Here is a 27,392-nt window from a genome sequence, read left to right on the forward strand (position 1 = left end):
GGGGTGACCCGGGAGACCCTTGGGGAGCGAGGGCTAGGTGCCCGCCGGTGCCCCGGTACCTGTTAACAGAGCCGGGGTGGGTCACGCAGGGCCACGCGTGTCCCTCGTTGCTGTGAAAGTCTCTCGTTCCGAAGGCAAACGATCAGCCGAGCCGAGGTCCGTAAAGCCCTCACGGACTCTTTATCGCAGTAAAACTCCCGGTGGAAATCTATTGTGATACTGCTGAAATTAACCACCGCTGGTGTTTTTACAAGTAATTAACGAGTAATTAGATGCTTCGTTTTGAAATGGGGCTGTTCACTAGGGGGGAGGTGGGGAAGGGAGAGGCGAGTCTCCTCTCCTGTGGGCGAGACCCTGCAGGTGGGCGCGGGGGAGCCGGCCCAGCCCCCTCCCGGGAGCGCGGCGGGTTATCGCCCCCCCTCCCCGAGATGAATCCGAAAGTCGATTGCAATCTTTAAAAGCATAAGTAAAGGCGTACCGCACGCCTTTTCCTCCCGTCCCTTCGCTGGGGAGGACCAGCCCGGCCCTGCCGCCGTGGCACGTGGGAAGAAGCCCCGGGCCCTGCCGAGCTGGGGCGGCGGTGGGGCTGGGGAGCCCCGGGGAGTCCGGAGCGCACACGCCGCCGCTCCTGGGCCCCTCAGCCCCCGGACCGCAGACGCGTCTCAGTCCTCGTCCCAGCAGGCACGTGTTGGTGTGGCGTGGTGGGTGTAGTATCGCTTACCGGAGGATCTGGTAGTAATCAGAAAGGTGAGGAGTTAGTGAAATACATGTTGTATTTATTGCCAGTTTACAGGGAGAGAGAGGGCGGCCGGTGCAGCAAAGGGTAGGTGCATTTGTAGGGTTAAGTGTTTCAGCCTTAGCCCACGGGCAGCCTCGCCGGCCCACGGGGGATTGGATTTCGGCCCCTGCCGGGGCCCATGCCCCAGCCAGGAGCACGGCCAGTCCCCGGGCCGCGGGCAGCTGCCCCCGACGGGCAGCGGAGGGGGGTCCCCTGGGCATTTGCTCCCTCGCACAGCTCCTTTCGGAGCCACGGTGGCGAGAGCTACCTCGGATCTACCCACACACGGAAATGCTCTGCCTTTACCCTTCAGATTTCCCTTTCCTCCGTGGTCCTGGCAAAGCCGATCCCCGCGGACATACCCTCCGAAGAAAATTCCTCCTTACTAAGGGCAGCGACAAAGTGCCCTACTTTCCCCTCGACCCGGACAGCGGGGCTTCGGAGTGGTCCCCGGGCTCGCCTCGAGGCTGCCTGGGGTGGTTAGGGGGGTCTGGGTTGTCCTGTCCCCGTCCCTACCCTTACGCAGAGCCTCCTCCCGTACCGAGCCACCCCTTCTCAGGCTGCCAAACGCACTGTGGCTGTAAATTAATGAAAACGTAACAACTCAAAAGGGGAAAGAAAAATTAAGACGGTGCTGAGACGTGCGGATGGGACATAAAAGCGATAGAAAAAGGTTCAAAGCTTTCGGTGATGACTTTTCAACCTTTATTTATGTGCCTATTAATGCAATATCCATCATGGAGATACGCATCTTTATCCTTTCAACTGATATGCTGGGAATCAATTGGATATGCAGATTACATTTCGTAAATTTCCAAATGTTAATCTCCCCGGCCCTTTGCTGGTAATTTCTTTTTTCGCCAAATAGTATTATGTTTCTGCCACACAAAAAAAAAAAAAAAAAAAAAAAAAAAAAAAAGCCTTAAAACAATTAATCTTAAGGCTACTTGTCTCGAAATGTTCGCCAAGGCTCGGGCCCCGGAGTCGGGCGGAGGGCCACGCTCCCTGGCCGCTCCGCCGCCAGCCCGAAGCCCTCCCGGGGCACCGGTCCGGGCTTCGCCGGGGCGGAGGCGTCTGTGGGCCCGGGGCGGCCCCTGCCCCCGCCGTGCGGGGCTCGGTGAAGCCGGGCGGGTGTCCGAGAGGGGATTTTTCCCTCTAAACCTGGAGGCGGGGTGGGCCTGGCTCCCTCCCGGCGCCGGAGCCGGGCGAGCCCCGCGCCTCCCGCCGCCGCGTCCCGCCGCCGGGGCGGTGCTTCCCGGCCGGCGGCCCCGGGGCTCCCTCACAACCCCGGCTCGGCAGGTGACGTCCCCGGACACCTCTGGGACCATAAACGGGAAGGGAGTGACAGACGAAAATACGGCCCGGGGTGGCCCTCCCGGGGAGGGCTCTATTCGTGGAGCTGTTTTCAAAGAAGGAGACCGGGCTGCACGGGGCCAGCTGTCGCTGTAACCGGCCACTTCTCCAGTGTCGCCGCCCGCGGGATGCCGCAGGGTGCCATCACCTACCGCCTCCCTCCCTGCCCCGCTCCTCCGCCCCGCCGCACCCCCGCCCCGCGTCCCCTGCCCAAAGCAGGGTATTTATTAACCCTTCGTATTACTCTAACCCCCAAGTTACTAGACCGGTATTGACACTTCTCTTTGTGGCATTTTACAACTCGCTGTCGTACGCAGGTCGCTCTCGCCCGAAAAAGTCGCTACCGGTTTGATCTAACACCCTCTGAACGCGGAGCACACGCTCGGGCTGGGCCGCCGGCGGCGGGGAAGCCCGTGGGCCCGGTTCCCCCCCACCCCCCGGGCCCAGCTCCCCCCCGCCCGGGCGGCCGCCGTCCGGAGGTGCGGGATCCCCCAAACGCACAAACCCGCTCGCTCTGTAGCAGGGGGAGAAGGGGGAAGCCCGTGTAAGACAGATACATCAGGCAGTGGGAGACACGGAACCGGGCAGCCCCGAGGCGGCCCATGTCCAGAGACCCCAACCCAGGGGTTTCTTTGGGAGCTGTTTATGGCGAGGGCAGCGTGGGGCACGAACCAGAAATTACAGGCGCCCGTACACACTAGTTATGCTAGTCTTCCTTCCTTCTTTCCTTCCTTCCTTCTTTCCTTCCTTCCCCCTTTCCTTCCTTCCTTCCCCCTTTCCTTTCCTTTCCCCTTTCCTTTCCTTTCCCCTTTCCTTTCCTTTCCCCTTTCCTTTCCTTTCCCCTTTCCTTTCCTTTCCCCTTTCCTTTCCTTTCCTTTCCTTTCCTTTCCTTTCCTTTCCTTTCCTTTCCTTTCCTTTCCTTTCCTTTCCTTTCCTTTCCTTTCCTTTCCTTTCCTTTCCTTTCCTTTCCTTTCCTTTCCTTTCCTTTCCGTTCCGTTCCGTTCAAGAAGCTGTACTCTCCTCTCCCCTTCACGTCCCCTGAAAATAGTTAGGCGGAGAAGTCCCTCCGAAATCCTTATGAGAAATTAATGTATGCGCACAAACCCGGAAACAGTATAATTGATTTATTTCTAATAGAGGACAAACCCGCAATGTTTATCGTTCATAAATGATTGCCTGTGTTCTTAATAGCTCTAATTTTCATCGTCCATTTGATGTGCTGCAGGTTTAATATAGAGCATTTACTAATCCAATTAAAAGTGCACCTGGCCTGGAAGAGCTCTGTAATTAGCAGGAGCATTTTTAGCTATTTCCACTGGAAAACCGTGAAATCATCTCTGCTGGCCTAAAGGACTGTAATATGGGGGTGGGGGCGAGGAGGGGAGGGAGGAGCGGGGCCAGGCATTCGTGCCTAATCTTTTTGCCTTGAATTTTTAACAGTTCCCGTGCGGGAGGATGCGGCTGGTTCATCTCGGTGCTCTCGGCGTCTGGTAGCGCAGGACGGCGAGGGCGAGACTAGGTGGGTTTTACACCGCTTTCCCCTCCTGCCCACGCGAGCCCTGCCCAGAACCTGGCCTGGGGGAGCTGGGCTCGGCTTTGGGGGTCCGGGCCGGCTCTGGGGCGGCGGGGACCCCCGCGAGCACCACGGGGTCGGGCTCGGAGCGGGGAACCGGGCGCCCCCGGGCCGCCCCTGCCCCGGTGCCACCGGCCCTCGGCCTCCGCGGGAGCGGCGGCGGCGGCTGTGGAGCTCCCGAGGCGGCTCCCGGCACCGGACGGCGTGGGACCGGCCCGCCGGGGCCGCCCTGAGCGCGGCACACAGCCCCACGCGAATACACGCGCCACGCACACGGACGCCCGTCGTCGAAGGAGGGGGAAACGCAACTCACAGTAACTGCCGAGCCCGACTCTCATGCCCGGGACGAGCGGCTCCGCTCCTCCTCCTGCGCGGGTCAGGGCTCGAGGCAGTCCCCCGCCAGCCCCCGCCCCGCGTGGACGTGGGTGACGGCCCCCCCCGCCGCAGCCGCGGGTGGGAAGGGCTCCTGCCCCCACGGTCGGGGGGGGGCCGTTCCGCCGTGTGCGCTCCCGCGCGGCCCCGCTTCCCGCCGCGCGTTTCCCGAGCACGACTGAAATCTTAAATAGCTCCGTCCTTTTTTTTTTTTTTTTTTTTTTTTAAAATAACACTTCTACCGCCTTCCTTCCTCAAGTGAAATACGCGCGGCAAATAGCGGAGCGGGCGCGGGACCCCCGGGGCGCCCCCCGCGCCTCGCTGTCCGGCTGCGGCCGGGCTGCCACGGCCCGGGGGTTCGCCGGGCTCGGTAGCGGTTTTCGCAAAGCTTCGGTCATCGGGGTGCTCTGTAGAACACAAACCCCGTGTGAAATACACGCTGACTTTTACCGTCGCGCGAACTTGTCTTGGCAACCTGTTCCTCGGGTGCGCGGGAGCTTTCCTGAGCAGGGCCGGCGGCCGCCGCGCACCCGGGATTTGGGGGTTGGTTTTAGGCATTTAAAAAGTGAGGGAAACCGCTCGGTTTGGTGGCCGGGGCGCGGGGGCTGGAGAAATCGGGACCGGAGCCTCCCAGGCGTGCGGGGCACCGGCCGCTGCTGGTGCCGCCGAGGGAGCGGACGGGCCGGTCCCGCCTGCGGGCTCCGCCGCCCCGAGCAGCCCGGCGCGGAGCCCGGCGGCAAACTCCGCGCTCCCCCGAGCGCCGCTGCCTGCCCCTCGGCGGGCCGATTCTCTCGTTATTCGGCTCCGGATTTCTGCCTAAATAACGGGAACCCCCGCCCTCCCCGAGGCCGGTACCGGCCCCGAAACCATCGGCCGGCCCGTGAAGGGGAAGCGGACTGGGAGCCCAGAAAACATTGTTTCCCTCATTTCAAAGGGAGAACCTGAACGATTCTCATCCTTTTGATTGATTAAGGTCTTGAATAACTTGAAGCTCGGGAGTGACAGTTACTGAATAGACTATTGCAAATAAAGAGCACTGTGGAAAGCTGGGCTGGCACTTCAGAGTGTAAAGGAGGCGAGTTTGCTGGCACTTACTAAGTTATAAATAAAAGGCCGTGCACAATAGTACCTTCTTTAAGGACAGACAGTCTTTACAACACTCCTGGCGTCATATCCTGCTGTGGTCACTTCAGCTCCTAGGCAGACTTTACCTCTTTTATTTTTCCAGCAGTTTAGTTTGAATACTACAATAAATTCCTGGGAACAAACGCTTGTTAGTAAGACTTTAGCACGCACCGCCTCGCACCCCTACGCACCCGCATATACACACTCCCGCACACGCACGTAATGCGGGGACACTCACGTCCCGTCGGTTTTTAAAAGCAGAAATACCCGCGGAGTTCTCGCTTTCAAAACCGTTAGCACCGTTTGGTCTAGAGATGTTTATTCTGGACAGCGAGAGATTTCGGTGCAAAATAAATAAACAGAAGGAAGGGAGGAAGAAGCACTTTTTCTTAAAAAAAAAAAAAAGAAAAAGGAAAGAGAAAAAGAAGGGCGGTTGTTTCCCCCCCGCCACTGGTGCTCGGGGGAGAGGAGCCAGGAGACAAAGCACTTCATGGGCAGCGAGGCAGGGGCTGCCCTTCGTGCCTGGCAGCCTGGCGGGGTCGGGCGGCGGCGGCGGCCCCGCGGAGCCCCGCAGTGGCGCGGGGTCCCAACGGATGCGCGGGCTGGGCCGGCTCCGCCTGGTGCTCTGCTTCCCGGGCCGGGGCCGGGGCCGCCGTCGGGGCACCGAGCAGCTCCCCGCCGCCGGCCTCTCTCTGGCCGGGCGCTGCCGCAGCGGGCCGGGCCGTGCCGGGCCGGTGCCGCCGCCGCGCCGGCCGGGCCGATGCGGGATGGCCGCCCCGCTCGCCCAATCAGCGGGGGCGGCGCGGCCGGGCCGGGCGGCGGCGGCCAATCGCGGCGGCGCCGCCGCGGAGCCGCGCCGGGGACGGAGCCGATAAATGCTCCCGGCCCCGCGGCTGCCGCTCCCCGCCGCACCGGGGACGGCCCCGCCGCCCCCCGACTCCCCCCCCACCCCCCCCTCCCCCGGCCCGCCCTGCCCTCCCCTCCCCCGCGCCCAGCCTCGCCGCCCGGCGGGGGGCTCCGGCCCCGGCCCTCCCGGTGCGGGGCAGCGCGGGTCACTGACAAAGGGGCAGCGGCGGAGCTGCCTCCTCCCCGCCCCCCGGCGGCATCCCCCACCCCCTCCCGGGCCGCTGCTGATTCGGTGGGACCCGCTGACAGCGCGGGTCTCTCCTAGATCGGCCCGCACCTGGATATAACCCCGCCGGGCCGCCGCGATGACAACTCTGGCGGGAGCTGTCCCCAGGATGATGCGACCCGGGGCCGGGCAGAACTACCCCCGCAGCGGGTTCCCGCTGGAAGGTAAGGCCGCGCCGCGCCGCTCCCGCTCGGGAAAGTGGGAATCGCGCCGTGCCGGGAAGCCGGGACAAAAATTGCAGCGCGCGGCGGGAGCCGGCGCACGGCGGGCTCCCGGGCTGCCAGCGCCGCCGTCCCGCGGCCGGGCTGGAGCGGGGCTCCCGTCCCGGGACGGGCGCGGCGGGAGCCGCTGCGGGGAAGGCTCGGCGGCGGCCCCCGCCCCTCATCCCGGGAGCGGTCCAGCCCCTCCGGCCGGCGGGAGCCGGGGGAACCGGCCGGGAGGTCGGCGGCGCAGCGGGCCCTCAGCCCGCTCTTAGCAGAGTGAAGGGCAGTGATTGGGGGAGCCCGAAGTCGGGGAAAAGCGGGGGGGAAAAAGTGAGGAGAATAATTGGAAATCAAGTAAAAGCGAGCCGAACGAAATCGAAAGAGACTTTAGAAACGGGGGCTCGTCCCGGGCGGGCCGGGCCGCTGCAAGCGGTGGTTCTTCCTCCGGGCAGCGGCGGGGCCAGAGCCCCGCAGCGCCGGGGACCCCGCAGGCCGCGGCCCCGGGGGAGGGCGGGCGTCTGCAGCGGCTCCCACCGCCGCACCCCGGGGCGGCCGAGGCGCGGGCCGGCCCCAGCTGCCCGGAGAGACCGCGGGCTCTCCGCACCGGCTGCCCCATTCTCCGCCGGGGTCGGGCCAGCCCTGAAACCCGGCTCCGGTGCGAGTGCAACAGGTGAAGCCGCCCCGCCGCCTTCCCCTGCCCGCCGGGGCGGCTCCGCGGGGACCGGCGGGCCCCGGGCGCGCTGCGGGGCGGCTGGGCGGGTGGGGGCGGGTGGCGGCGAGTTGCCTTGCAGAAAAGCAACGACAAAAAAACAATAACAACAACAACAAAAAAAGACCCAGCAGGATCCGAAGGAGACGTTAACGCCATTTCCCCCTCCTGCCTCCCCTCCCCTCCTTTTCTAGTCTCTACTCCTCTAGGCCAGGGCAGAGTCAATCAGCTCGGAGGAGTGTTTATCAATGGCAGGCCTTTACCCAACCATATCCGACACAAGATAGTGGAGATGGCCCACCATGGCATAAGGCCCTGTGTCATCTCTCGCCAGCTGCGAGTGTCCCACGGCTGCGTCTCCAAAATTCTCTGCAGGTACCAGGAGACGGGCTCCATCCGGCCGGGGGCCATCGGCGGCAGCAAGCCCAAGGTGAGCCCCTCCGCGCCCGCCCCGAGCCGGGCAAACCCCGGCCGCGGCGGCGGGGAGCGAGGCCCAGCCGGGACTCGGCCCGGGGGGGCCGGCACCGGGGTTTGCGGGCGGGGAGGCGGCCCCCCGGGAGGGCCGGGGGGACCGTGCCGGGACCGCGGGTGGGCGCAGACACGCACCGGGCACGGCACCGCCTGCCGCGTCCCTGCCTGTTGCTCTGAAACTTCCGAGGCTTTGAAAAATGTTGTTGGAGTTCGTGGCATTTTTTTTTTTTTTTCAGTTAAGAAGACGCTATTTTAAACAATAATTTCTCAAACGAAACTAGGGAGAAAGGGGTCGTTTTCTGAACGCTTGCCTGCCCAGAGCCCCGAGTGCCCCACGCTCAGCCCCGCGGGAGCCGCGGGTGGGCTCGGCGCTGCCGGGACGGACCGGGGAAGCGATCGCTCAGACGTTTGGGCTCGCGCGGCGCGGCGGGATCGGGCTCTCTCTTCTTTCGCTGCAAAGAGAAAAAAAAAAATTACCTGTATTTTTGTCTGTCTGCCTACTGCTCCTTGTCTTGCTCTGTTGATATTTCTGCCCACTCCAAAGCTGCGTGTATTTATAGCCACACCGCTAGAAAGTTTGCGCTCACAATAATGCAGACAAATATGGATTCTTGTCTCAAGATTAACCTCCTCCTACTACTACAGCTTTTCTTCCCCCAAAAACGAAGTAAAGGCTTGAGTTTCTGTCGAAAGTTGCTGCTAGATTTTTTCCCTTTGTTGCTTGTGAAGTAGCGATGCCTGAACTTTCCCTTTCGGTGTTGGGACTAGAGATATTTTTTTGTAAGCTTGTTACGCGAACGGAAGACTGTTCCCGGCCGGGAGACCTTTGTTTTGTTTGAATTCGGCTTTATTTTAAAATCACGAGGCCATCGAAGAAATCTCTTGGTACTCGGACCTCTCATGGTTTTATTACGCTGCTTTTTATTTGGCGCTGCAAACTTTGTTCAGCCGAAACTTTACTGACTCGGAGCTTCGCTGACACGGAGTCCTCCTCTAAGCGCGACCCAGAATTTCCCCGGGATTTTCTTCCCGGCCGCACGGCAGCCGGTGCTGCCCGATTCGGGGTTTTCCTTGCCGAGGGCTCGATCCCACTTTCCCCCGTAACCCCGGAGGATTTCCTGGGAAGTTCCGTTTAACTCGGAGGGTGCTTCTTTTACGCGGGCCCGTTATTAGCTATTATGTCCCCTCGGATTTTAACCTGCCGGCCCGCGGGGTGGTTTGTAACGGGGTTTCTAAGCGGGGCCGGGGCCAGCGGGCGGCGGCGCGGGGCGGCGGCGCGGGGCGGCGGGGGGGCCCCGGGGGGGCCGGCGGCGGCAGCCCGGGCTCCGCGGCCGCGCCCGGCCCTGCAGACTGTGCCCGCTCCCCTTGTCTTTCCTGAAGCAGGTGACGACGCCGGATGTTGAGAAGAAAATCGAGGAGTACAAGCGGGAAAACGCGGGCATGTTCAGCTGGGAGATCCGGGACAAGCTGCTGAAGGACGGGGTGTGTGACCGCAACACGGTGCCGTCAGGTACGGGGCGCCGCCCGGGCAGCGGGGGGTCAGACACGTCCCGGAGGGCCGGGGCGGCCCGGGGTGGGCGGCGCGACCCCGGGGCCAGCCCGGTAGGCGGCGGGAGCGGAGCCCCGGGCCGGGCCGGTGCCCGCGAAGCGGTCGGCGTTAGGACGCCGGTACCGGCGGCCGCGCCCCGGGGGGATTCCCGCGCCCGCTCGGCGGGGGTGTTTTCAATTAAATCGCAACTGCATCCCCCTCCCCTCCTCCTCCCCCCGCTCCCCTGCTGGGCTGCTGCCGCGGGAGGGCTCGGGGCTCGCCGGGGACCCGGAGCTGGGTAGCGGGAGGTGGGGAGCAGCGCCCTGTGCCGGTGGGTTTTTTGCCGGGGCGGGGTGGCGGGGAGCGCATGGAGCCGGCGCGGTGTTTGTGCGGGTGTCCTTGGGTTTTTCTCATCACCCACTGCCCGGGCTCGGGAAAAAAAAATACTTGCGGGGCCGCTGTGCCGGCGCTGGAGCGTGGTGCGTGAGGGTGCCCCGTGAGAAGCCCCGCGGGGTGGGCAGTGGGCGGCCCTGAAAAGCCCCGACTGGTAGCAGCTGGGGGGGGACACACAGGGCAGCGGCACTGATGCGGGGCTCGGCTCCCCGGCCCGGCCCGGCCGCCGCGGGGGGCTGCTGGGGACAAGCCCGGTCACAGCTCTGCGCTCCCCCCGAAGTGAGCTCCATCAGCCGCATCCTGCGGAGCAAGTTTGGGAAAGGCGAGGAGGAGGAAGCCGAGCTGGAAAGGAAGGAGGTGGAGGAAGGTGACAAGAAGGCCAAGCACAGCATTGACGGCATCCTCAGCGAAAGAGGTAAAGTCCCTTGTCCCCCTGCTTTCCGTGGAGCCCTGGGACTGGCCAGTGCCAGCCCCGGTGCTGGTGGGTGTCGCTCCCCTTCTCCCGGAGGTCGTCCTGGGGCCAGTGAAGCGGGAGGGGTAGGACGAAGAGCTGGCCCCGACGGGGCGGCTGCCATGTCCCACCCTGTCCCGTTCCCCCACCGGCACGACCCCGCAGCGTGTGGGAACGGCGCGGAGGTGGGGGCAAAGATGGGGGTCGCCACTGGCTTGGCTTTCAATAGCAGGGACGGGGGCCAGGGAGCAGGGAGGGCTGGAGCCGGCCGCGGAGCCCCCGGCACGGCCGCGCAGGGGCTGCTTTCCCAGCCCAAGCCGAGCCAAAGGCCGCAGCTGGGTGGAAGGGGCGGTTGTAGCCAAAGGCCGCGGAGCGTCAAGTGTTTGCAGCCGTGGGCAGGGCAGGGACCCGCATGTTTCATTCCTTCTAAAACTGTTGGGAAAAGCTTGTGTTGGTGACTGGCCAGGGGCTGCGGGGAGGTGGCAACCTGAACAAGGCGGAGGCGAAAGGCTGCTCCCAGTCGCGCGGTCGTGCCCAGCTCCCCGGCTGGGCCGGAGCCGAGGGGCAGGCGAGGGCCCGGCTGGGCGGCCGGTGCGTGGAAGTGGCTGCCCAGCACATGCACAGGCACTGGAGAAGGCGAGACAAAAGTACCAAATGAGCTGGTCAAACATTTGTACAACTTTTCCAGCTTTTACAAAGAAGGCCTTCTATACACAATCTACACTTGGAGATGAACTTGGAAAACAAAGAGGGGGGAGTCCATTGAAACTCACACTTTGGCTTTGCACAGACAAAGCTTCAGCTAGCAGCAGCTTGATGTGAACAAAAGAAGGCAACCTTTTTATAATTCAAGGAGAAAAGAAGAGAAAACAGCCCCACAAAAGGCTGAGAAAAGACATTATGGGCTTGCAATGAGGGATGAATTATTCAATGAGCCCCTAATAGCTGATGCTCCACGCAGTTTTATGGACTCTCCACCGTGGAAAAAGTAGCTGGCTTTACCTAGAAAATGTTTCTAGCATTTCTAGACATCTAGCGTTGTTGAGTGCCATTCAAGAAGGACAACTGAAACCCGTTTTTAACAGTAGGGTATCTCTGTGTTGTGTAGGAACAAATCTGAAAACATTCCCCAAACTTAGTTTTCAACTCTATTATTAAAGCTTTCAGGGAAGCCTCATCTTCTGCGTGTCTGTGTTTGCGTGGGTGCGTGTAATACGAACACACAGAAGATGCTAACGAAGTAAGAGATTTTTAAGGCCAGAAGGCACAGGCTGATTACCCAGTCTAGCTGCCCCTATATGATGGGTCCAGAGTTTCCTCCAGTATCTCCTGCAACAGAGGATTGTTCTGAGATGGATGTGCACCAAAGGAAAAATTGCTAAACTCAGTGCCCTAGTTGTTAAAATAATTATCTTTTCTGCCTCCCTGAATTTCTCAACAGAGATTAGAAATGGAAGATAGAAAGCCTTGATAATATCCCTGCTTTACGGAACAAAGAATAATTAATAGAGACAGCAAGAAAACATACTATTACCAATATAATCCACACCTCTACTTCTCTTTGAAACAGTCTTCCTGTTCTTTGACTCTTTAAAGCGGGACTCCTCATCTACTGTGAATCGGTGTTTGGGCACACGGCTGTCACCCTTCCAGCCCGGGGGAGCCCTAAGACTCTTTCAGGAAAAGCAGGGGGGGCTGGCGGTGGCTCGCTGCGAACAGGGGCTTGCTCATGCCCCCAGCACGGGTGTATGAGGAGGCTGCGTTCTGCCCTCCGACATACCCTCTCCTTCACTTTTTGTGGGCCTGAGTGTCCTACTTTGCTTCTGTCAAGTTCAGTCACTGGCAGAATTGCCCTTGACTCAATGGGGTAGCACAGCCCTACCCTGTCCTTGCGCACGCACGCAGGTTTTTGCTGGATGAACGTGGCCGGGCGGTTCTGTGCAAACGGCAGCTTGATAATCCTGTCTGTTCTGTGACAGTGCCTGGGAAAGTTTGGCATTCGGAAGGGGAGCGTGCTTTTTCCCTGCAGCAACGCCTGCTCCCCCTCCCTGACTAGCAAGCTGTTGCTTAATCTTATTACTGGAGTGGCCTAGATGCTGCAGTGAGAAAGAGCTGCTGCTCAAGAAAGGATTTGTTACCATACACATGCCTTACGGCTAGCGTGATACTATAGGGACAACAGACCAGTGAGCTCATTACAAGAAAAAAATAACCTTAAAATAAGTCCACCACTACTTTTTTTATCTGGCCAACAAAAAAGGTTCTGCTTCAACTCCCATTGCCAGCAGAGGAGCTTTGATTTCACTCCATCTATAAAAATCATCAGGTCAGATCCTGCTCTTACTGAAATAACTGGCAGCGCTCCTGAGGATTTTGAAGCTGTGGGATCGTATTTGCCAGAGCCCCCCAGCCTGGCTGCGAGGCCTGGTGTAGCAGAGGGTGCCTGCTGACAGGGCATCTGGGGTGCCCTCTCCAACGCTTGGTGGCTGGCAGTATGTCCGAAGGTTATCTCAGCAGTGCACAGCAAAACCCTTGCGTGGTAGCTCACCGCCGAATGCTCTCCATGGGCGTGCTCCACGTTAGAGTGAAAAAAGTGTGGAGTCTTTTGCAGTATGAGAAGTTTTTATAGCTCTGGTCTCAGGGGCTCAAGGTATCCTGGTAGCAGGAGTGTGGGTGCGGGGAGTCAGTCCTGGGGCTGAGTGCGGAGAGAGCAATCGCTCTCCTGCTCGGGAGCCCACAGCTAGTGCTGGACATTTGCTGACGTTGTCTGAAATGCCCTCCTTACTGCAGACATTTGGGTGGCTCGGGGAGAGGCATTTTTTCTGAGGGGAAGGATAGGAATTGTAATTTTAATCGTAGCTAATTCAAGATTTGGGACTTGGGGAGTACTTAGAACAGAGTGGGATTAGAGGGAAGAGAAAAACGATTTTTTTGAAAAATGTGTGCTAGAAACAGTATATCATGAGGCCTGGAATTTCTCCCATCATGTATATAAGTGTAGGTAAACTTTCATATGCCCCGCTGTGGTTCTGCTTTGGCCTCTGTTCACGGACACTTAAATACGATTCTCGCACCGGTGTTTACAGATGCTGCATGTGCAGCCCGCTTTACTGTATTTCGGCATTTCTGTCTGTGTCATCCTCTACCCTGATTTTGGATATATATTTAAAGAAAACCTTGACTGTCACAGTGCATATCAGGAAGCTTATAATTCTATAATACCATATCTGTATTTCTGCATGCATGATAAATTTTTCTTAAAGGCATAAGCCATAAATAAAGAACATGAGAGAGAAACTTTTGTGCCTTTATATGGCACATCAGGGCATATTTTTAGCATAACCGCTACAGAAGAGGGAGTCGCTTGTACCTTTAGCGGGAGTTATGCATGGCATGGTTTGCTGACTAATCTGATAACTCCCCCCTTCATAAGATAGCTGTTGTTTTCTGGCAGAAACCAGTGGCTTTCAGCACTCAAACGATGGGGCGTAGAGCTGGTCCTCGGCCCGCTGCGAGCGGGCGGTGCTGGCTGGGGCTGGGGCTGGGGTGGGGGCCGGGACCCCCCCGCCCGGCCTCAAAGGGGGCCTCTGTTCCCGGCCAGCGGAATTGGCCCCCAGGCCCTGTCCTGGCGGATCCTCCCCCAGTCATGCGCACCCGTCCAAAAAGGGCCCTACTCATCCCAAGCCTCTACCCTTGGCTGTACTGAGAGCAATTCAGGCTACAGCAGACTAAATTGCCTCCTTTATTTCCTTCTTACTTTCATCTTGGACCAAACCCTTCCCCCCTCTCCCTCCCCTTCCTCTTTTCTTTTTTTCTGTGTGCCTGAGGCTCACATTAATACAATTTCGGCACCACCCCTATTTTTGTGTGTGTATGTGGGGAGTTTGAAGGGGGGGAAAAAAAAGGGACCTTAGCACAAAAGCCCCGCTCAGCAGCTAGAAAGTTCAAGCTGCTGCTGCTGCTTCTCTAGCTGTGTGATGCTTTTCCTGTTTGTGAGTTTTGGGAAACATTTTTGCTTTGTACTGTAATGGAATTAGAGGACAGATGCTGACTGTAAATGGGACACGCGACTACCAGCCCCTAGCTTAAATATTTAGATGCAATGTTACAATTACTGACTTGATGCACAGGCTTTGAAGTGGTGGCACATGATCTAAAGGGTAGCTCAGGCTAGATGGGTTTGCAGATGTTTTGATTAGGGTTGGTCAGTATCATGCAGCCAGTTATTTTTAGGTTGTTAAACTAATAAAGGCGGTTTATTAAGGGACAGGATTAACATGCAGCACCAGATATCAGTTTGAGTCATCCCCTTCATTTCTGCGTTGTAGGCAGTTGGATTAGTGGCCAGAGCATGGGATGAGCAGATGCCGAGTTAGATTTCGGTTGTGATTTTCTGATGCAGGGCACAGCGTAATTTTGTTCCAGCATCCCATCCCGTCCCAAGGTGCAGCAGTAAGAGGACTTACTCGCTGTGTGAAATACTGTTGTGTCTTACGGCTGAGAAGCACAATGTGTTCCCTCGCTCAATGTTCCCAGTAAAGATTCACTTACTGAATGAAATGTGATGACTGTGGCTGCAGGCTATCTTCTTGAGTCTGGAATTTCATACAGTACTTTACATATTTGGTCACTAGCAGGTCTAAGAAATCAGCTTGTGTAACTTGAACAGAATTTTGTTTCTGAGGCTCTCAAAGCTGGCAGGAAAATAATGCTTAATTAAGAAAAACTCGCCAGTGACTCCAGGATTTGGCTCAAGGCAGATAGTGCTAACAGTATTTTCTGTCTGTCTTTTTCCTCTTTCTTTCCTCATATCTCAGTGTGTGACAGTCCAGTCCTGGACAGAAAAGCCAGGTGCTGCACAACTGCAAATCGATGTAGGTGATGCCACGCAAACCGAATACGGCTTTGTTTCTTCTGCCTGACCCGTTGTCACTGTGGGGCTCTGGGCCAGGCTCCCACTTCCAAATCATTATTCTGAGCTCATAATAGTAACTGATGACCTCAATGATTAATAATGACCTCATCATCAAGTGAGAGTGCGATGTCTTCGCATGCTGAGCATCTTCAGAAAGGTGCTAAATATTTGTGTTTTGAGTGACTTCAGAGCGGAGCTTGCGGCTCCAGAGATGCCGGGAGCAGCCCATGCCCTCCTGTCTTAAAGGCCAGCTGGTGGACTTTGAGGAGAGTGCTAATTGTCAGACTAACTGCATGCTAATTGCTTTACATAAGCACTAGTAATACTTCCAGCTGTGGGAAGAAAGGGTGTACTCGGTCTAGCAGCGGCTCTCTGAAGTATACATAGATACATCATATCCCTTTCTTGAAGTCATGATTTCATTAATGGGTTTGCATATTTTGCCATCTAAGGGACACTTTCTTCAACTTAAAAAGAGTCTCAGCGCCTATTCAAACAGGACTGCTCTGGGCATCCTATTCAGTTTCTCTAACTACATATATCTAGAACAAAGGCAAATGTTATTTTAGCAAATATCAGGATTGCTTCACACACAGCAGTTGATTAACTTGAATTTGTACCCAAGTTTGTATCTTACTTGGTTGCCCTGAAAATCTTAATAATCTGTTAGATTTACGCAGTGTCATTCTGGAAAGGCTGAGGCAAGAAACGTGGTCGGTTGACTTCGGTGTGGCTAGGACATGCCTCGAAAATGTGATTTTTATCTTTGCCTTTCTGGATTCTCCTACGATTGCAAAATCCTTGACGTCAGTAGGAATTTACCATGGTAGAGATCAGGCTCTTCTTGCAACCAGCTCTGTAATGTGCTGAGCAACTGCAGCTCTGGGGGAAATCCTCAGGTTCAGGATGTAAAATGGGTTTACTGGATCGGGTATCAGACCTCCAGTTCTGCAAATGCTATCATATGCGGGTAGCAGTGAGGAGTCCCACTCAAAGGGCCTATTCATGTGTGTAAAGTTACTCACGTGGGTTGGGGCAGGCAGGAATGGGGCCCAAATTTGTTCTATTCTGTTAGTAGAAAGTAACAAGAGTGTGACTTTAAACCTGAGTGAAACTGCCTGGCAAAACTCTCATCAAGGGTAGGGATCTTTGTATCCATGTTTACACAGAGGTAGCAATGGAATCAGCAGGCAGACAGAGGTTTTAATTAGATAAAAAACTAATCAGCAATTAATGCTGAAAGTAAAAGTCGATGCTGATGAAATCCTTAAACCAGATTATTTTCTAGGTCTGATTTCAAATAGTGATTCTCTGTTTTATAAGTCAAAGACGACGCATTTACCTAACACTTGGAGAAGGTTTAGTTTGGTGTTAGATTTACTTATTGATAAGGGTTGGAACAGAGTTTAGAAGAGGGAAACCAATAAAGTTGATAGTGATAAATTATCACGAGTCCCCAGAGCTGTGTAATAAAACTGCATTGGGAAATGAAGCAGAACTACAAAGTGCTCTCTGGTTAATTTAAGAAGAAATTGAGTGAAACGCAAAGCAATAAATCAGAGTAAGCCAGTCAATGTGAATTTCTCCATGTAAATGTCACTTTAAATCCTATGTAACAAACACATGTGGCTAGAGAAAGAACAAAATATTTAAATAAAAATGCCGGATACTTCCAAGTGTTCCCCGAATGCCGAGCTCTCTGGCTAATAAAAATGATGTACAGTAACATAATTCACTGCAAGACCTTGTTTAGCGTAGTGTGAGCACAGCATTTTACTTTATTTGCCCTGGAGTACTCCTGCCCCATGCTGTTAAACTAATTCAGTTTAAATCACTCTGCCTAGAAAAAAAAGGTGAAGTGTAATGAAATTAAAACTCACTGAGGACACATTAGAGTTAAAGTGTGTCATGTGCCGAGATTATTTAGTTAGTGGAGTTTGATGTAATTGTTGACAGGTCATTTATTCATCCTAGTAAATAACGATTCATGAACTATTAAGAATGTGCATATATAACTAGTAAGACAGTAAAAGGCAATTAAGCAGTCAGTTTAATGTCTTATCTTGCTGGTTGCCCTACAGTTGTTTTACAACTAGGAATTAAAATTTGAAAAGGAAGTTTTCAGTGTCCCTGGCCAAATATTGATTAAGTAGTTGTTTGCTGATGCCATTGTGGCACATAAAAAGGCCAGTAGTTCTGCCCCTTGTTGTTCATCTTCCATTGTTGCTGATTCTTAACCTCGGAGATCAAAGGAGGATCATTTCAGTTTATCTGTCTTCGAAAATCCTTCTTTGCTCCTAAACTCGTATGGATTAATGGCCAAAGTGTCTTTAATGAGATGTGAAATTTGAATGGAATCCTTATTTTGCATGGTCTTTTGGATGTATGCACTGTATGCTCTTACAGTTTTGTGAGGGATTTTTCTTTAGCATTATTGGATTTGGTTTTGTTTGAATCACTTTATTTTTAGTATACAATGCACTGAAATTTTACTATTATGACACGTAAAATATGTGGCATTTAACTGAATTTTAATAAAACTAATTTTGTTACATGTAATCTTTTTGATGAGTGTAGCCTAAAGAAAAAAAAAAGTTGTCTTTGTATACCAAATCACATAGGAGATAAATGGTCCAGGGCTGCCAGTAAAAGAAAGGGAGTTTGAGAAGCCAGCCTGTTCTCCAGACTGGGCTCTCAGTATAAAGGGGACACAAATGAGCCTGCAGCATTTCTTTGTGCATCTTCAGTTTTGATTTTATGGACTTCACTTGCATCAGCGAGGATAGTTGTACTGCCCCTCCACAAAAAAGAGGGAAAGTCGGATCAGCCAGGCTGTGCAGAAAAGCAAGTAAGAGTCCTTGAGAATAATCGGTTCCTTGTTGCATTACAGCAAGCTATACTTATTTCAGAGATAGTAAAATATATTCCACCACATCCTCAGTAGAAGAGACTGTGCAATCTGGATGTGTTATGTTGGGTTGTAATTATGATATGAAGTTTCATCTGAATTGTAGGGTATGTGAGCGTTAGATCCAGGTCCCGCTGCTTCCACTGGCATATCTGGACACAGAACTTAAGCTCCAGAAACAGTAGTAAGAAGCCTGGTGAAGCCGGAGAGCCTCTCCTGGTGTTGCACTGATTTTTATGTGGGTGAGCCTCCTCTGCTGTAGTGGCTAAACCAGAATTTTTTAAATCAGCATTTTCTCATTCCCTTTCTTAAATACACTCTGTGTGTGTTTTGTCTGGTTGTCTCTGAACAAAATATCAGTCTGTGCATACTTTAAAAGCACTCAGCTACTTTAGGAGACATTTTGCTCCAGAGTAACAGCTAAAATTATTTGAAAGAATTTTAGGTACAAATTTCCTTAAAGTCCATGAACTCGACTCCATGGAGAGCTGCAGTTGGGACAGCGATATACATTCTAACTTTTGATTTTTATTTTTTTTTTTAATGGCTATTTGCCTGGATGTAGACTTTCTGCCAAACATGACCGATGTTTATATCATGCACAAGTCCGTATAAGGACCTGTCTTAAGGATTTTTGTATTTAGGATATGCCTCATGTTGGATGTCTGATCCAGAAATGACTATGTAGTAATTTCTTTATCAGATATAATGCCACGTAGATCACTGTGGTTTGAATTGTATGAGGAATAAACTGTCTGCAGCTGACATTTCTGCAAGCAGACAGCTTATTCAGCCCCTGTCAAATCTTATTCACCTTATTTAAATGAGTAGGACTGTTCATGCCAGTATAATCAGGATATACCAGCCCAGAAAAGCAGTAACAACTACAGTTCTTCTGGCAAAATTACTCTCTTCTTTGTTAAAAATGTAACCAACGTACAATCGATGTACCCCCCTGCGAGGCAGTAGCACCAACTTACTCTGTAACCAAATTGGACTTAAAACTGCTTTCTGTCTCTACATCTTTAACTGTCTCAGAGAAAGGTGGAGATGAATATAGACAGGTTTTATAGAAACCAGGCTAAGGGAGCAGCAGGGAATGCTTCCACAGAAAATCCCTTTTTACTGAAGATGGTGTGGCAGGACTTCCTTTTCATTTTGACCTAAGGGATAGTTGTTTGATCTGGTGTGAAGTGCTGAAGGGTTGGAGGGTGAGCCGGGGGGGGGCGGGATCAGTGTCCCAGTGAGGATTCTGACACCTACCCAGCCCCTCCCGGCAGGCTGAGTGGCGAGAAAAAACTTGTGCAGAACTAGCTGGAAGTCAGGTTTCCACTGGTTTCATGAACCACAAAATAAGTTGTTTTCAGAAAGGAGGTATTTTGACAGAAAAAAGAGAAGTGGCAAATGTTTAACTAAAGAAACATGAAAATGGAAAGTGAAATACACTATTTTCTGATTTTCATAATGAAATCCTCAAAGTATGGATTTTGCAAAAAAAAAAAAAGAAAATCTCAGGAATTCCATCTACCAAGGTATATATCAAGCTTAATTCCACTGCAACTGGTGGACTGATGCTGGTGTGTAAGCAAACGCTGAATTAGCTCATCAGTATTTACATGTAAGAAGGGATAGTTTCAAATAACTACCATCCTGCAAATTTAACTTACTTCTGATGTTTCACCAAAGCCAGAAAAGTTGTCTGACTAAGGACTGTTTACACAAGGAGTGATGTTTTAAGTGAGTAGTCATCAAACCTTTACGATGCAGTATGTTGGAGGGAGGGAGGTGTACAAATTTTTCTGTACATTTTTTTAATACAAGCAGTGCAGAGGAAGGCATCGTATGCTCTAACATCTCCTGCTGCCTATGGTAGCTTTTATGTTTATGGTGTATAGCTTAACTATGTTCTTTGCTGCTGTCTGAGGAACTGGAAAATAATAGAAGAAACCATTTAGGAATCTGTTTGGAAGATCATACAATAGATGTTGCAGTTAGGAAAAAACCCTGTGGATTCATCCCTGGTTTAGCACAGTTGATTGGACCTGCTGCCTTGTAAATCAACAGGATCAAGCAAAAACGCTCAAATCTTTAGCAACTGTACAGAAAACCACACATATGCCTGTTGCTTTAGCACGCACAATTTGTTTTCCAACAAATACAGTGTTACCTTTTGAAAAGCCCTTAAAACTAACTGCTTGTCCACCTTTTCTGAAGAGCACTGAGACTGGCACAAACAGCATGTTGCGGGCACCGGCGCAGGTGACTTGGGCCAGCCTGTGCTGAGCTGGTGCCCAGCAGGGACTCCAGCAGCGAAAAGTATTGCAGGCGCTTGGAATGCTGACTTCTCCTGGTGAAAATGCAAAATGGCTGATACAGCAGACATTTTCTTTATCTTTTTATTATTTCCTGCTCCATCTATGTTTAAAAAGGTTATTGAGACCAAATTGTACCCTCATTTACATCTGAACAATCCCCTGCTCTCAGCAGGCCCGTGAAGGTTACTTAGGGTTGAATTTGACCCTGATATGAAAAGTTAATTACATTGCAGATTTGAGGGAGTGCAAGACTTTATAGCACTAAACATTTATTTTTGTTGGTAAATAAGAGATCTGACACAGCAAGAAGCGTAGTTAAAATGTTACAAGCAGAATAAAATAAAAAGAGCTGTTTTAGAGAACTGCATGTAAAAATTTTCTAGCACATGATTTAGAAAAAAAAGGCAAACAAAACCCCTGGCTGTACTGCAAGAAGCTCCGTAACCAATCTGCTCCATCAGTCTCAGCAGGATGGGAGGCAGAGTGCTGCTTACTCGGTCTGATTTCTGGCTCCTCCTCGGCTGAAGGATATCACAAGGGGAGGCATGCTCTGTCCTCCTAAACTGCATTCCTCCCCTCAACCTTTGATCCTAATCAACACAGCAAATGAAATTTTGGGAAAGAAATCAGGAGCTCTAATTCAAATGGTTGTCAAACCCTACACTATGACAGGCATAAAGAGGATTTTTCTGTGAACTCTTAGAGGTCATTTGGGCAAGAAAGAACTTAAAACAAGCTGGGATTCAAAGTTACTGTACTTCTCCTGCGTTGGCAGTTGAAAAGATGGAGCCATGGTTGGTGACATAAATATTTCTCTTAATCTGACATCAGGAACAGACTTGTCAGCCTTGGAAGAGTAAACCAGAGACAAAAATTTAGAGTGCGCATTAAAATAATCCTAAATACATCTAGTATCTGAATCCTGATAATGGTAGTTATAAATAAAAAATAAAACGCTCCAGAAAAATCCTAGAAGGGGAAAAAAATACCCTCCAGGTGATCAAAGAGTGGAGTACGGACTAATTTGTTTCCAATCTTGGGCATTATCATGCAGAAAAGTCATTCTATTAAATAAATAGACCACCCAGTGCTTAGTTTTTGGCCACTGGCTAGCATGGGGAAGGGCATGCAGAATGATGGATTTCCAGGGACAGAAAAGGGGGAACTCCTTTGGATGCACTTTGTTTTCTTGCTATGTTACTCTTCCCACTTTAGCCTCAGGGGTTTTGAGGAGTGGCATGCCCTTGGGGTACATTGGGCCAGTTTTGCAGGGATTCTTTGGTTAAAGGAGCCATTGTGCTTCCCTTAACATGAGTCGGAAGCAGTGGAGGGCCCGCAGGATTCAGGTCTGGGAGCAGTACCTCTAAGTTCAGGGCAGCTCCCAGCTCAGGTGGGAGCTGGTGCTACCCTGTTATCAAGCCCCTGAGCTCCTTGCTCTGCCTTTCTCTTCTGGGAGGCTTGGAAGTGCTTTTTTTTTTTTTTTTTTTTTTTTTTTTAAAATGTGAAGTTTAAAGCTTCCACAGAACTGTTGTGTTCCCTAGATGGAGATATAGTGGTCACAGTTATGCTTTGTACGTGGTGTTTTGCACTTGGTGACATTCAGCTCTTTGAGTAGATGCTTTAGGTCCCAGTGACTTGGGCTAAATGGCTTCTCCCCACTTGCACAGCTGGTGCTGGTTTGCTGCTGAAGTTCCCACAGCTGTGGGAAAGGGGCTGCCGAAGGCATCTTTCCATAGGCTTTAACAGCCTTTTGATGGGGCTGCGGTGAGTGTGGTTCGGCATCTTTGGAGTGGGACAAGGGAGCTCTTTTTAATACCCTTTTTGAGTAGGAAAGAGTGATCTTGGTGACTAATGTGTTTGTAAGTAAGTGATACCCCTAAATACAAACAAACAAGAAAAAAGTGGTCATAGAAAAATTAGTGCTAGAAGAGTTGGGTTTGGTTTGGAAGAGAACTGGTTTGAGTTGGTATAATTGGCTGTGTTTCTCAGACTCATTCTCTACATTGCCTGTGCCTGCAGCCAGCTGAGATGGGACTGCTCACTCCTCCTCCCCAGTCTGGTCTCTGCCTCTGCTTGGCCATGATCCCCCAGAGCAGGAAGAAGCTGTTTCTTGCTTTCTACATTCTCCTTGATTTTTATTTTTTCCCTCCTGTTGCTGTGCACTAGAGAAGTGGCTGGAGTGCAAGAGATCTCTCTGTGTTGGCTGCTCCTGTTCGGCTAAATCTTCTCTTTGTATCTTTGAGTGGGGTTTTTTTGGTTAGAAATGGGGCCAATGATATTTTCCTCCCTCAATTTCCAAACGTCTGGAATCCAGAAATCAAAAGCGCTATATAGGTTCAGCTGCTACAGCTCATTTGTTGAAAGTGCAAATCCAGGTGAAATGATTTTTTTAGAATGAATGCTTCATGGCTAGAGAGGATTGTAACCTGCCCGTGGAAGAGCCATTGGGCTTCCAGCCTTTGGGGTTTCAGAGCTGGGGAACACTGGGTTGTTTGTAGAAGGGCCAGGGGTGCCCTCTGGTCCAGTGGCCCATGGTGTGGGGCACTTAACAGAGCAATGCTGCGAGCCCTGGCTCAGAGCGGCAGGTGAGTGCATTTTGATGCAGTAGATCAAGACTCAGCATTTGTATTTCTAATACTTTTATTACTACTGTTTACAGCAAAAGCAGATCAATAACTAGTGTGGTCTGGGATTAAGCTCATGAATTTAGAGGTGTTGCCTCAATTGACATGGAGGCTCTCAGCCACAATGAGTTTACTGGAACACAGCAAATAACAATACATACTTTTTGCTGGTTTTGCTGGGGTTCCCATGAATAGCCTGCCATTTTCTCAAATGTGTGATGTAGAAAATCTATTCAATAATATATGCAAATAATCTTTGGTTCTCAGCAAATATTTGATGCTTGAAATTTATGTGGTTGTGACTGGGCGTGCAGGTCTTGGACTGTTTTCTCTTCTAGAACTGGATGTTGCTGTTGCATTCACTAAGAATGTATAATAACTTCTGGGTAGCTGCTTAAAACATTTTATCTTTAAATTTATTTTTTTTTTACTATGTACTTGTTAGAAATATGAACTGAGTGGAAAAAGGAGACAAAAATCATGCTTTAAATATTCTTTTGTTGTATATTGCTATTATTTATAGTTTAAAACTGTAGCTTTCAAAATCTTTATGCCACAGAATGTGTTTCTCTCAGTGTGGGATTTTGTGTTACACAGAGTGATTAGAGATGAACTGTTTTGTTAAATGAAATCTGTACTTACTTTTACAAACTTTTTTCCTGACAGAGGGAAATAGCCTAATGACTTGGACATAAAGCTATGAGCCAAAAAACTGAGGAGCCAGTTCCAGTTGATAGACTGGCTTGAACTTGTCAACAGGACTTTAAAAAAAAAAAAAAGGTTTTCAGATTTGCAACTGCAGTACAACTTGCAGTAAGGCAAAATTTGACTTCCAGGGTTGCTGATACAAAGTGTTTTTACTGATTTCTAGAGTTTCAAGGAAAATGGCATCGTTAGGCGGTTTTTTTAAACAGTAATATTATCGGGTTCGTTTTGGGTTTGTGGTTTTTTTTTCCTAACACCACTAATTCCTTTAATTAATAGTGTCAAGCATGTGAGATTTCTCATAAACCTCAAAAAAGCCTATTGAATATAATGGCAAGACTTGCATTGTCCTTAATGAAATTTGGTCAGACCCTAAACTAAGAGGGTTTCTTTTCTCTCTTTTTTTTCTTTTTCCCTCCCTCTCCTTTCCTTGAGGGGGAAAAAGTTTTGGGTTTTTTGAGGAAACTGGGGAATTCTAGCATTCCTGGGCATGAGGGGAGAATACTGATTAGAATCAGGCAGAGAGCAAGCAGGTGCTGAGCATGTTCATTGCTTAACCCCCTGCCCTGCTCCTGTATCCCTGCCCTGACCCAGCGCGCAGACCCTGCAAATAACAGCAAGTTGCCAGATGTTGGAGATGTTTTCAGGGAAAGCGATTATTCACCAGGTCTCATCTAAAACCAGGGAGTTCCTACAATGCTTGTATTTCATGTTTAAAGCTGGAGACTATGTTGGGGAAAAATACTGTATTTCTGAGGATGAGAACTGGCTGTTCTGTTGCTAACTGCTGTGTGTCTGTGGTATCCGTTTGCAAAAAGTAATACAAAAAACTAACAAGCAGAGTTGATTGCCGGAGGGGGAAAAGCTGTCTATGTTTTTTTTTTTTTTTTTTAATGAACAAAAAGGATTTTATGGCTTAGAAACCGTACACCCTAAAGAGAGGTGTGTTTAAAAGTTAGATGCGAAAGCTTTTGTCTGGAGAATAATACGCTTGGTGTAAAGAGTGGCACAATGGAAGTCTTTTCTTCTAGTTATGTATGGGCGAGCATCAGTCAGCCAAGGAAGAACTTCAAAGGCCAAAGTAAAAACTTGCTAGGCTTATTCTTTCCTGACAGGTTTTTCTTGAGGTAAGATGGGGAGAGCTGTTTATGCTGGGAACTGGTGCTCTCCTGTAGCAGGGGAAGCAATAGATCATGTGCAAACCGAGGTGCCCAGGCTGACCTATCTCTGTCTCCAGTTGATGTGCCTTTTTGGAAGCTACTAATCTCTCCCATCTCATGAGTCTCTTATTGCTTATTCATAAAGAGGTCTCAGAAATTCCACTTCTGCCTTGCTGGGAAGGCACCATGCCAGATGGAAGGGGAAGCAGTTTTCTAACCATGTTTCTAGGGAAGATGATCTGTTTCTCTGCCTCCAAAAAATACTCATTATTCATACACTATAAATTGTCTTTAAGGTGGGAAAATAGCCCCAATGTGTTTTAATATAAGTAGTCCAAGGATATAACTGCTGTGCGTTAAAATAGCCTCTGAACTTCATGTCTGTCAGTATGTATGGAAAGTGTCAGGGTTTGTAATGGGGATGTTTGTGTCGTAGGAAATAGAAACTCTAAACAGCATCCAGAAAAAGCTCTTCAACATGACCTTACATCATCATTTCATTTTGCGAATTTTAAAACCTTTTTTAACCTAGGAATTTATTTACAGGATGTTAAATGCAGCGGTCTAGTGCCATTTACCTAGGTTAAAGATGGATTTAAGCAGCAGTTTTAGTGTTACCTGCAAGGCTGTGTTCTGGAGGCATGCAAAAAAAAAAACCATACTGCCGCTTTAGCGGACTGTGTATGTCTTATCGATCTTTGTTAAAGGCAGGGGGACAACAGAGGAACCAGAGGATGTCTAATGGAGAAAGCAGCTCTTCTGATTTTCCAGGACCGCAAAGCGGCCCATAGCACAGGCCTAAACTACGCTGACGCTCGTGCTGATGCATGCAAGGCTATTCACTTTCTGGGGAGTGGGTTAGGGAAAGACAGTCACCTTTTGGAACAAAAATACTGCAGCATCTTGGCTCTAATCATCGAAGTGCTTGCTTGCACAAGCAAGAGGACAACCCCTCTGCCAGCCCACGTCCAGGGGCGGTATGAGAGCATCAGTGTGTGTGGCTTGTGCCACCACGGAGCCAGTCATACAGCAAAGCTGTGGGAGCAGAGCGCCCGGTCACCTTTCTCATGAAGCATGGAGCAATGATCTGAGCATCAGAGAAGGCTTGGGTAGGCTGTTCTCAAAGCGTGTTTGGTGCTAACCTCTATTTGGACTGTAGTGCTGCAAGAGAAGACCAGCGGTAGTTGCTTGTGTGCTTGCTCTGTGTTCCTATCCTGATTGTCTAGCTGCGCCAGACTTAGAGTTTGAGTCCCTTTCCATGACAGCCCTTGTTCAGTTAGCTATGCATTCGTCAGGGAAGAACCACCAGTAATTGTGAATGAGCTGGCAATAATGTGTTTCAGTAATTCTGTTTCATATTTGTTTTTGAGTTGATGGCTTCAAGAATGGAAAACAAGACTTTGGGATAACATGGGAGATTTTTGTTTGCCTGCTCTGTCTTTTGGCTCGAGCTTGTCATACATGCTCAGGCATCCTTGGCTTCAGTCAGGCTGTTTGAAGGAAACAGGTTTTCTGTGAGGGTTAGGTTGAAAATAAATGATTTGCCTACAGCAGCAGCAGTGATATTTGCTAGGAGTACGTTATATGACTTATCTAGACAGAGTCTATGTCTATGCACTGCTTTGAAGCCATCAGTGGAAGGTAACTGAGAAAAGCCAGCTTAGTTGATTGGCTTAAATTTGCTATCCGAGGGTTTGCATACATTCAGGAAAACTAAGGAAAATTTCTGTAAGTGGAAAAAAGATGGATGACTGCTGCATTGATGATTTCGGGTGAGTTCAGCTTCATTGCTGAGAGAGTTTCAGTTAGCAAAGCAAAGGAGTGTTTGTATTCATCAGGGGGCACAGAACAAAGGTACGTGCAGTTGTGGAAAACAGTCATCTGAACAGATGCTACTTTGTAATAAATTTCAAATGTGCAATACCGCAACCTATTCATGCTTTTTCTTTTGGCATAACACAATGCCATCTAATTCTCTGAAAATTAAGTCTGTGAACAATTCGTTACAACTAATTTTATCTTCCATTTTGGGAAAAGGGTGAAAGAATAAATGGGAACTAGAGCTAAAAGTGGGACAGCAGGCTTGGATTTGGTAGAGCGTTGTCAGTGGGATTTTAGTTTTTCAAAAGTAAAGAGGAGCATTTGAGATTCTGGTTCTGTTGTGGGCTGACAGCCTTAGTGGGAATTGGATAATGGTCCTTGTTTTGCATCAGCTGTACGGAACTTAAAACATATTTGGGAAATGAGAGAATTTTGTTTCCACTTGCATGGAATGTTTTTAGACTCTTGCAATTTGAATATAACATTTTTGACCGTGATCATGTCTCTGTATTCTCATCTCCAAAGTACTTATTTATTTTTATAAAATAATAAAAAATATGTCCTTTGACTTCCCTAGTGGAAAAGTACTAGAGAAGTTCAGGCTATTATTTTTACCCTATTCCTTCTCCTAATTTAAACCACTGTCAATCTGCCAGAGATTGAGATAGGGGAAAGTTGAGGACCAGGAGGAATTTTTATTTTGCTGCCACTTTTTATCAGGCGTTCATCACTCATGGAGTAACTACTACTGGCACTTGCAGAATAACTCTTTACAGGTATCAAAATAGAATAAAAACCTGAAAATTTGTCTGACAGGTTTCTGTTACACAACTGTTGAGGATGTATTTGGGCATTT

The 27,392-nt window shown here is 50.8% G+C and overlaps 1 protein-coding gene across 2 annotated transcripts in view; it reads left to right on the top strand.

Moving 5' to 3' along the window:
- The first annotated feature begins 6,412 nt into the window (after positions 1 to 6,412).
- Positions 6,413 to 27,392, top strand: part of PAX3 (paired box 3) — an 80,987-nt gene continuing 60,007 nt past the window's right edge. For both annotated transcript variants that reach the window (XM_074878249.1, XM_074878248.1), the window contains exons 1-4: positions 6,413 to 6,497; positions 7,440 to 7,675; positions 9,100 to 9,226; positions 9,918 to 10,052. In XM_074878249.1, the coding sequence (XP_074734350.1) occupies positions 6,413 to 6,497; positions 7,440 to 7,675; positions 9,100 to 9,226; positions 9,918 to 10,052 (583 nt within the window). The remainder of the gene's footprint in view (positions 6,498 to 7,439; positions 7,676 to 9,099; positions 9,227 to 9,917; positions 10,053 to 27,392) is intronic.

Source organism: Strix uralensis, chromosome 9 (genome assembly GCF_047716275.1).
Source record: "Strix uralensis isolate ZFMK-TIS-50842 chromosome 9, bStrUra1, whole genome shotgun sequence".
NCBI classification, from domain to species: domain Eukaryota; kingdom Metazoa; phylum Chordata; class Aves; order Strigiformes; family Strigidae; genus Strix; species Strix uralensis.